The sequence below is a fragment of the Tauraco erythrolophus genome, chromosome 4 (genome assembly GCF_009769465.1).
Source record: "Tauraco erythrolophus isolate bTauEry1 chromosome 4, bTauEry1.pri, whole genome shotgun sequence".
NCBI lineage: Eukaryota > Metazoa > Chordata > Aves > Musophagiformes > Musophagidae > Tauraco > Tauraco erythrolophus.
In genome coordinates, this window is record NC_141468.1 from 50,798,892 (window position 1) to 50,809,533 (window position 10,642).

Consider the following 10,642-nt stretch of genomic DNA (forward strand, 5'->3'; position numbering starts at 1 on the left):
GTAGAGGCAAGGAAGAACAAAGCAGGAAATTCATGGATTCATGCTGCAAAGAATTTTAGCATGAGATATAAAGAGGATGAGAATCTGCCTGGAGTTCATCAAGGAGCATTCTTCCTGCAGCTACGAGCAGTGTAACAGATACCATGGAAATAATGAGAAGCTAGAACAAGAGGGCAAACTCAGCATGTGTTAAGACATCACAGACAGTGTTAACAGTTAGTGCCTTTGAAGACAAAACCAAGAAGCTTGCCATTGATAATGAAAAAAAGAAGAAACAGCTTGAAGGAAATAAGTAGAAGGTAGAGGGTCAGAGTAGCAAATTAAGAGAGAGAAGGGCAAAATGATAGAAGTTGAAGTCAGAAGAAGACTTTTCAGTAGATTGGATTTTTATCCACCAAGAATTTGGAAGAAAAGTGAATTTGCATGGACAGTGAGCTACAAAAAAATTTCTTCCTGTAACGACAGGAAAACAACAGAGGTTTTAAAAGTGGACTTACAAGGGTCTGTGAAGTGGCAAGAGCCAAAATGGACACCTTTGTTATACACCTGAATGTCTGGGGAGAGATGGTGACGTATCTTTATAATGAGCAGAAAAGGCCCAGGGAAGAATAACATTTTGGGGAGATGAAGGGATCATAATACACCTCAGAGGAGGATTCAGGCCATACTGAATCCCATCTGATGGCTGAGCATTTGTGATGAGATAGGAGGAAGACAAGTCAATACCCTAAGCTAAATGATACAACTTGTGTATTACTGCTGAATGACAAGTTTATCATGCACAGATATAGGACTATACTCATGACTGTGGACAAAAGGGTTTAAAGAACATGACTGTGTAGCCAAGAATAAAACCTTTGGAAACAACCGTCATACCACTCTCAGCAAGTGCAACAGAGCTTTTGGAAAATAACATCACAATAACTATGGACAATAACTGTACACATAACATTAGTTTCTCTGAAATCCTCAGGGCTACAATTTATTCTCAGTGTGAAAGGGGAGCATGTTTATTAAAGACACTGTGTTCTATAGGCACAAACTGTGGAAGAGTGGTGAAATGAGACTTTTAAAGGACAATAGGATCAATAAAGAACCCAATCACCTATGGGTGCTATGTCTAATTTTGAAGATGTAAGTCATCAGAATACTATTTCTAAATTCAGTTAGTATATTTTGTTCCAAAAAGGAGAAGTGGTACAAAAACATTTACAGGAGTTTAAAAGAGTCGGTTCTGCCTGAACTAGATTTTTAAGCAATATCATGTTGGAGTCCATATTATATGGCTGGAGAGGTGGGCCTGTGAGAACCTCACGAAGTTCAACAAGGCCAAGTGCAAGGTCCTGCACGTGGGTCGGGGCAATCCCAAGCACAAGTACAGGCTGGGCGGAGAATGGGTTGAGAGCAGCCCTGAGGAAAAGGACTTGGGAGTGCTGGTGGATGAGAAGCTCAACATGAGCCGGCAATGTGCGCTGGCAGCCCAGAAAGCCAAACATATCCTGGGCTGTATCAAAAGGAGTGTGGCCAGCAGGTCGAGGGAAGTGATTCTGCCCCTCTACTCAGCTCTCGTGAGACCAAACCTAGAATACTGCATTCAGCTCTGGAGTCTCTAACACAAGAAGGACATGGAGCTGCTGGAGTGAGTCCAGAGGAGGGCCACAAAGATGATTCGAGGGCTGGAGCACCTCTGCTATGAAGACAGGCTGAGAGAGTTGGGGCTGTTCAGCCTGGAGAAGAGAAGGTTCCGGGGTGATCTTATTGCAGCCTTCCAGTACCTAAAGGGGGCCTATAGGAAAGCTGGAGAGGGACATTTTACAAGGGCGTGTAGTGATAGGACAAGGGGCAATGGATTTAAACTAAAGAGGGCAGATTTAGGTTAGATATAAGAAAGAAATTCTTTACATTGAGGGTGGTGAGGCACTGGAACAGGTTGCCCAGAGAAGCTGTGGATGCCCCATCCCTGGAGGTGTTCAAGGCCAGGTTGGATGAGGCTTTGGGCAACCTGGTGTAGTGGAGGATTTCTCTGCCCATGGCAGGGGGGTTGGAACTACATGATCTTTGAGGTCCCTTCCAACCCAAACCATTCTATGATTCTATATGTACTAAGGATATACTCCATTGTGCTGGTTTTGGCTGGGATAGAGTTAATTTTCTTCATGGTAGCTAATGTAAGGCTATGTTTTGGATTTGTGCTGAGAATAATGTTGATAACACATTGATGTTTTAGTTGTTGCCAAGCAATGCTTACATTAGGCCAAGAACTTTTTCAGCTTCACATACTGCCCCTGCCCTCCCAGCTTCTTCTGGAGGAGCTGGGAGGGGACACAGCCAAGACGGCTGGCCCAAACTGGCCAAAGGGATATTCCATACTATAAGACATCATGCTCAGTATATAAGCTAGGGGGAGTTCGCTGGGGGTGGTGATCACGGCTTGGAGACTGGCTGTGTCGGTTGGCGTGTGGTAAGCGGCCGCATCGTTTGCTTTTCTTGGGTTTTATCTCTTTTTATTGTTGTTTTCCTTTTCATTACAATTTATTACTATTATTATTATTATTATTACATTTTATTTCATTAATTAAACTGTTCTTATCTCAACCAAGGAGTTTTCTTACCATTTTTCTCTGATTTTCTCCCATACCTCGCTGTGGGGGGAGAGTGAGTAAGTGGCTGCATAGTGCTTAGTTGCTGGCTGAAGTTAAACCACAACATTCACATAGCGCAAAAACCATCATACTTTTAGCCAAAAAAATGCGATCAATCAGTATGATCTGTGAATTTCTCCCTTCTCATCTGTCAGTGAATGTCTTTGTGAATAACAGCAAACTCTCTTCTAACAGCAAACTGTCAGCTAATGATAATTTTTTTTAAAGTACTTTAAATCTTATTATATATAGGTTTTTTCATTTTGTTCTCCATGTCAAATAGTCATGGTGCAGCAGTTCAAAAGAGAATAACCAACTTTTAAGACAGTCAGTTTAACTGAAACCAAGAGTTCTAATTTAAGATACTAAACTTATTTCCATGTTATCGTTTCAATTCTCAAGTGGCTTTATAGCAATTATTTCCACATGAATGTGCACTTGCAGCCCAGAAAGCCAACCGTATCCTGGGCTGCATCCAAAGAAGTGTGGCCAGCAGGTCGAGGGAGGCGATTCTGCCCCTCTACTCTGCTCTTGTGAGATCCCACCTGGAATACTGCATTCAACTCTGGAGTCCCCAACACAAGAAGGACATGGAGCTGCTGGAGCGAGTCCAGAGGAGGGCCACAAAGATGATCAGAGGGCTGGAGCATCTCTCTTGTGAAGACAGGCTGAGAGAGTTGGGTTTGTTCAGCCTGGAGAAGAGAAGGCTCCGGGGTGACCTTATAGCAGTCTTCCAGTGCTTAAAGGGGGCCTACAGGAAAGCTGGAGAGGGACTTTTTACAAGGGCATGTAGTGATAAGACAAGGGACAATGGATTTACACTGAAAGAGGACAGATTTAGATTAGATATAAGGAAGAAATTTTTTACATTGAGGGTGGTGAGGCACTGGAACAGGTTGCTCAGAGAAGTTGTAGATGCCCCATCCCTGGAAGTGTTCAAGGCCAGGTTGGATGAGGCTTTGGGCAACCTGGTGTAGTGGAGGGTGTCCCTGCTCATGGCAGGGGAGTTGGAACTAGGTGATCTTTGAGGTCCCTTCCAACCCTAACCATTCTATGATTCTATGAAAAATCTATGCATATATTAACACAAACAGAACAGGGATACAGACTTTTCTCAAAACATTCTCAGAAGCACAACTCAAAACAAAGAGAATCCAGGTATCTGGGCTTTGTATTTTCTGCATCTCTCTGTTATTTCTCCAAACCAAAATATCTTTAAACTTGTTAGCCAACTTCACCCCAATTTTGCATTTGGTAGAGAGATCTGAAGGGTAAAGGCATAAGTCAGGAGAAGGACTGTTCAGCATCCACATTGAGGAGTGGCTGGAGGAGCTCAGCCCTACCCTGCTCTGTCCAAGCTTGGCAGCAGCAGAAGCGCAGTGCAAGCTGGACTGAAGTTTTCTTCCTGGACAAGGAGCGCATACATCAGAACAGTTGCCACATGAAGACCTTCCTGCAAAGTCAGCAGCCCAAGTGAAAAGGGATATAAATCCAGCAAGAGCTCAAAACAGCTAGGCTATCTCAGATAGGCAACATGTCTAGGGATCATAGGAGGGAACTAGCAACCACGGCGCATGTAGAGAGCTAAGAGGGGATGTGGAGGATAGTGGGGGTATGGAAACATAGTGCTGCAGGGATATGTAGAAGAACTGCAGTTGTTAGACTAGTCTGGAGGAAGATGTAGGAACATGATACGGAAAGTCACAGTCAAATTAAAGACTAATCTAATTTTTATGATATTAGGTTTCTTTCACTATTTATCTCAAAAGCAAAGTTTGATTGCTCAAGCTGCATGTAAACTTTTGTAATCTGTATTTATACATTCTTGAAGTCCAAGTTGTACTACAGGGGAAGTTAAAGCGTTTGTTCTGAGGATATACAACTGACAAAAAGTTATTGCTAATCCTGTACTAGACAATTTCACCTGCCCCCACAGGAGTTCTGTTGTTCTGTTATGTTTTCAACAGGATTAAATCAAAGATTAATACTCTTTCAAGAGATGAAATATTATATTGAATAAACATGCCAATACTTCAGAATTCTGCCTAAAGGGACTAACATGAAGCACTAAGCGTTTGAGTAGGACTATAGAGCACCCCCAGAGATTTACACTGTGTGCCAATGTAGATTATAATGCCAAAAGAAAACAAGTTAAGAACACTGCACTGGCAGCAAATGCAAGGGACTCCAAATGAAGTGTTTGATAATATTAAAGCTGGTATTGCAACCGTTTTTCCATAATGAAGCCATAATTTTCAGCTGAAAAATACGTAGATGAAGGCATACTTGTTAAATATTCAGTATATATTATTTCTTACCTTCGGTGTTAGATCCTGCACTACTGCAAGTTAGCATAATCACTGACTTTAGTGGAGCTAAATACCAACTGACTTCACACAAGGAGATGCAGTTTTTCAGGTTAATGCAGTGTTCAATTAAGTAACAGTTAAAATGTACATAAATGAATTCAGTTCTTATATGAAGCTGTGAGTCCTTCAGACTTAAACTTCTATGTACAGTAAGTAGAGAGAAACATGTAATGAGTGTAGCCCACTCACACCTAAAGACTGTAAGAGCTGTTCAATCGTTATTGCCTTCATTGCTACAATGACATCTAACATCATATTACTTTTACATATGGCATAAGTTTCCCACATACCTAAGGTAAAGACTCCTGGTTCACTGCAGTTGTGTTTGCTGCCAGTCTGCTCCACACAAACCAGTAACAAAGGCAATAATCTTTCATCTGCATGGGAAGCAATCTGTTCCCTGACAATTTTTATGGAAGTTTGGAGGGAGGAAAACACATATGTACATACACTCCAGCTTGGTCAAGAAGGACATCTCTTCAGTGAACTCTGAAACTATTCTCCAGTCTCTGCAATAAAGGTTTTGGTTTTGATCAAGTGACAGACGTTGATAGATTTTTTTCTTTAATATATATATTACCCTAGTCCTAATATAGATTTGCTAATTTTGCTTAAAAATGTAAGTGTCATGAGCCACTGATTATTGCTTAACATAAAGAATAATTTACAATAAAAGCTACTTACCAGTTTTGCAATGTCATTCACATCATCTGTCACTGGATTCCCGCAGGAACTCTGGGCTTTGACAAGAGGATTAAGTAGGAGTAGTTGAAGACAAAAGCAAGTGATAATCCAAGTCTATTCAGTAAAAGAAAAAAGAAACAAGAAACCTCAAGTAAGCAATCTCCAAACGTGAAAAAGAGATTGTAGTAACGTTTTTCAGATATGAAGCCTAGATGTAGCAATACTCTTCATCTTTCATGAGGACATACTCGTATCACTATAGTATAATCTTCATGGCAGGAATCCACAGAAATGCACTTGATTGATCTTTCCTGGAAGCAAGTACCTTTACAGTAATAATGGAAAACCTGGTATTGAGCCATCAGATTACTTGCACAGGATACTGCTTAGGTGAGTTTTCCGCAAAGTTTTCAGATACCAAAGAAGAAAAAGAGACAAACTTCATAATATTCTTCTTCATCAACATAAAACTAACTAAATACTTGTCATTCACCTGATAAGGTATTTGATAAACCTATGCCTCTAATGTGATAGTGGATGATAAGGAACAAAATGACACCAGACCACCGCAAGATAAAAGAAGAAAGTTCATAATCACAGCCATTACATCTGAGTACCCAAACTGCAAGCAAAACCGCATTGGACTCTGCCCAAATACTGAAATCTCAAGCAGTAACACAACACATTTTCTCTTAGTGAGGTGCCCTGGCCTCTCAGGAGGGGTAGCTTGGCTTTGGCACTATGTCCCCCTCCTAAACCCTACGCGGAGCAGCAGTGCGATGCACTCCGGCAGGCTCGCCAGGCTCCACCAGAAAAGCACCAGATAACTAGCTGCCATGCACCCAGGTGTCTGCTTGGCTACACTGCCTGAACTTCCTCGCCTTCTGCTCTTCCTTGTGCTTCGCTGGTTTCTCACAGCGCCCTGTGCCAAGTTTAAGCTGCAGATCTTTATTTCCAGAATGTTAAAGCACTTAAGCTATGGATGATCAGAAGTTGCCTGGGGTTGTGAAGCTTCCTGTGCCAGCTGACTGAAGCTGTCAGCAAGAGCCCGTGATGGTGTACATTTACTGCAAGTATGGAATTTGCCTGTGCAGGCTCCTGAGCCTCCACGAGGCCAGGACCGAGACCAGAATTTGTTTTTGCACGAACTAGGACACATCTCGGGCCCGTCTGTTCTCTGTGACAGGTAGAGAGCTCTCGTCTCCAGCCTTGCCTTCAAACGCTACCCAACCTTTCCATTTAAGACCAAAGCAAATCAAACAACATACATGAAGCTCTCTAGGAAAGCAGAGAGAGAAAACCACAGTTGTAAAAAAGAAAGCACGATGATAAAGATCACTTGGGAGCTACATAAACATGACGGAACAGTGCCAGGCACTTCTCCCTAGAGCTGTTAAATGACAATTAAATCTCTCTCTGTTTTATATCTCTTAAATCTTATATGCATCTTACATCTCAAGTAAAACTGGTCATTTGCTTTCTTAGAATACGGCTTCCTGACTCATTTAGGCAAAACCAGTGTGGGCTGCTGCTGAAAACGACAATCTAGCGTCCTCCCCCTGCCTCTTGCACTGGTACTGAGGAGATGGCTTAGCCAGCTGTACCAGGCAGACAACTTCCATTTCTGTTTTCCTGTGCTATTTTTCAGGCAAACCAGCTTTCTGATCCAGATAACTGAGACAGCAGAAATGGTCTCTTACAGATGGGATAAGCCAGGACTACCCGTTTTGGTGGAGCCTGTACTTGGCTTTCCCTAAACTGCACCTTCCAACACCACAGGATCACGATGATGGTTAGACTTACACACAAAGAAATCAGAAATATTCTAAGCAAAACACACGTTCAATATGCAGCATGTCTTTTGAGAATGTCTCTTGCTTCAACACAACTAGCATTTAGAAACACTTTTCATTTACTATTTGTACATATAATCATTGAGAACAATTACCTATACGAAGAATTGAAAATAAGTCTTACAAAACCTCTGTATTTTATGATATACAAAGCTTTCTAGTTATATATATATACGAACAAGTGAAGCTCTGGGAAGATGCAATGAAGCTGTCAGGCTCAGAGCCACACTCAAGACACCAGAAACAACAACCCTGTGTCTATTCCCTGCTTTCCAATGGTAGTGAGACCTGGAACACAGGAACCCGTTTCTGCCAACGTTCCTCCTCTTCAGTAATTTGGCCAACCTCGGTGTGTTTGTACCTCAGCTTCTGTCTTTTGCATATAGGAGTGACAGGGATGCTGCTAGTCTCTGAAAGGAACTTTGAGAGCTCCTTGCAGTGTACAAGAGCTCAAAGTTGTTTAAGAGTGACCTTTAAGTGATCAAAGACACATCTCTCACTCCTCACACAAACTCCAGAATCACAGAGGAAACCAAAGGGGACCTCAAGTTAACAGACTACTTCCCCACTACAATTTTTCAAACAAAACTGTTATAAAAAAGGCAAGATATTAATGACAACCAGCTCCAAAATGGACTAACTATACTGCTTTCAAGAAGTAAAAAAAAAAGTAGTTCTACCTTCAGAGTTAAACAGTACACCAGCAGCTACATTCACTGGGCTTCAGGAATGTTTCCCTGATGAGTTCTTTGGAGATGGCATCCACGCTACAAATTGCTAATTTCTTTACTGAGTTCCTCAATACTGAGTAATATCTAAAGGAAGATGGGACTTACTCACTGACTTGTGTCACTGTCATTGGACAATGTTTAACCTAACAGTCTAATAATCAAAAAAGTAACACAACTCTTTAACTTGAAATACTTTTTTGCCAGCTCAACTGAGTAATATAGAATCATAGAATGGTTAGGGTTGGAAGGGACCTCAAAGATCATTTAGTTCCAACCCACCTGCCATGAGCAGGGACAACCGCCACTACACCAGGTTACTCAAAGCCTCATCCCACCTGGCCTTGAACACTTCCAGGGATGGGGCATCTACAACTTCTCTGAGCAACCTGTTCCAGTGCCTCACCACCCTCAGAGTGAAAAATTTCTTCCTTAGATCTAATCTAAATCTCCCAACTTTCATTTTAAAACCATTGTCCCTTGTCTTACCACTACATGCCCTTGAAAAAAGTCACTCTCCAGCTTTCCTGTAGGCCCCCTTTAAGTACTGGAAGGCTGCTATGAGATCACCCTGGAGCCTTCTCTTCTCCAGGCTGAACAAACCCAACTCTCTCAGCCTGTCTTCATAGCAGAGGTGCTCCAGCCCTCAGGTCATCTTCGCGGCCCTCCTCTGGACTCACTCCAGCAGCTCCATGCCCTTCTTGTGTTGCGGACTCCAGAGCTAAACGCAGTATTCCAGGCGGGGTCTCACCAGAGCAGAGTAAAGGGGCAGAATCACCTCCCTCGACCTGCTGGCCACGCTTCTTTGGATGCAGCCCAGGATACAGTTGGCTTTCTGGGCTGCCAGCGCACATTGCCGGCTCATGTTGAGCTTCTCCTCAACCAGCACCCCAAGGCCTTCTCCTCAGGGCTGCTCTCAATTCATTCTCCGTCCAGCCTGCACTTACTCTTGGGATTGCTCCGATCCATGTGCAGGACCTTGCACTTGGCCCTGTTGAACTTCATGAGGTTCTCACAGGCCCACCTCTCCAGCCTGTCAAGGTCCCTCTGGATGGCGTTCCTTCCCTCCAGCGTGTCCACAACACCACACAGCTTGGTGTCATCTGCAAACTTGCTGAGGGTGCACTCGATCCCACTGTCCATGTTGCTGACAAAGATGTTAAATAGCACTGGCCCCTGTACTGACCCCTGAGGAACACCACTCGTCACTGTCTTCCACATGGCCATTGAACCGTTGACCACAACTCTTTGAGTGCAACCATCCAGACAATTCCTTATCCATCGAGTGGTCCATCCATCAAAACCATGTCTTTCCAGTTTAGAGACAAGGATGTCATGTGGGACAGTATCAAATGCTTTAGATAAGTCCAGGTAGATGACGTCAGTTGCTCTTCCCCTATCCATCAATCCTGTAACCTCATCATAGAAGGTCACCAAATTAGTCAGGCAGGATTTGCCCTTAGTGAAGCCATGTTGGCTGTCACCAATCACCTCCTGATTTTCTATGTGCCTTAGCATAGTTGCCAGGAGGATCTGCTCCATGATCTTGCCGGGCACAGAGGTGAGACTGACTGGCCTGTAGTTCCCTGGGTCTTCTTTTTTTCCCTTTTTAAAAATGGGGGCTATGTTTCCCCTATTCCAGTCAGTAGGGAACTTCACCAGACTGCCACGACTTCTGACATATGATGGATAGTGGCTTAGCAACTTCATCTGCCAGTTCCCTCAGGACCCGCGGATGCACCTCATCAGGTCCCATGGACTTGTCCGCATTCAGGTTCTTTACATGGTCTCGAACCAGATCTTCTCCTACAGTGGGTGGTCCTTCATTCTCCCAGTCCCTGACTTTGCCTTTTATTACTTGGGCTGTGCAGCTGGAGCTCTTGCCAGTGAAGACTGACGCAAAGAACTCATTGTGAACCTCAGCCTTCTCCATATCTTGGGTAGCCAGGTGCCCCATTTCCTTCCAGAGAGGGCCTACATTTTCCCTAGATCTCTTTTTGTCACTGACATATGTATAGAAGTTTTTCTTGTTGTCCTTGATGTGCCTGGCCAGATTTAACTCTATCAGGGCTTTAGCTTTCCTAACCTGATCTCTGGTTGCTCGGACCATTTCTCTGTATTCTTCTCAGGCTACTTGTCCTTGCTTCCACCCTCTGTGGGCCTTCTTTTGGTATCTGAGTTGGTCCAGGAGCTCCTTGTTCATCCATGCAGGCCTCCGGCTGTTCCTACCTGACTTTCTCTTTGTTGGGATGCACCGCTCTGAGCTTGGAGGAGGTGATCCTTGAATATTAACCAGCTTTCTTGGGCCCCTCTTCCCTTCAGGGTTTCATCCCATTGTACTCTACCGAGGAGATCCCTGAAGAGGC

General features: G+C 43.5%; 1 protein-coding gene across 1 annotated transcript in view; it reads right to left on the minus strand.

Moving 5' to 3' along the window:
* Nucleotides 1-10,209, minus strand: part of KITLG (KIT ligand) — a 34,770-nt gene extending 24,561 nt beyond the window's left edge. Inside the window, exons 1-2 of the mRNA XM_086610381.1 lie at nucleotides 10,195-10,209; nucleotides 5,696-5,809 (exon numbers count right to left, since the gene is read on the minus strand). Of these exons, the coding sequence (XP_086466507.1) occupies nucleotides 5,696-5,809; nucleotides 10,195-10,209 (129 nt within the window). The remainder of the gene's footprint in view (nucleotides 1-5,695; nucleotides 5,810-10,194) is intronic.
* Between the last annotated feature and the right edge of the window lie 433 nt (nucleotides 10,210-10,642).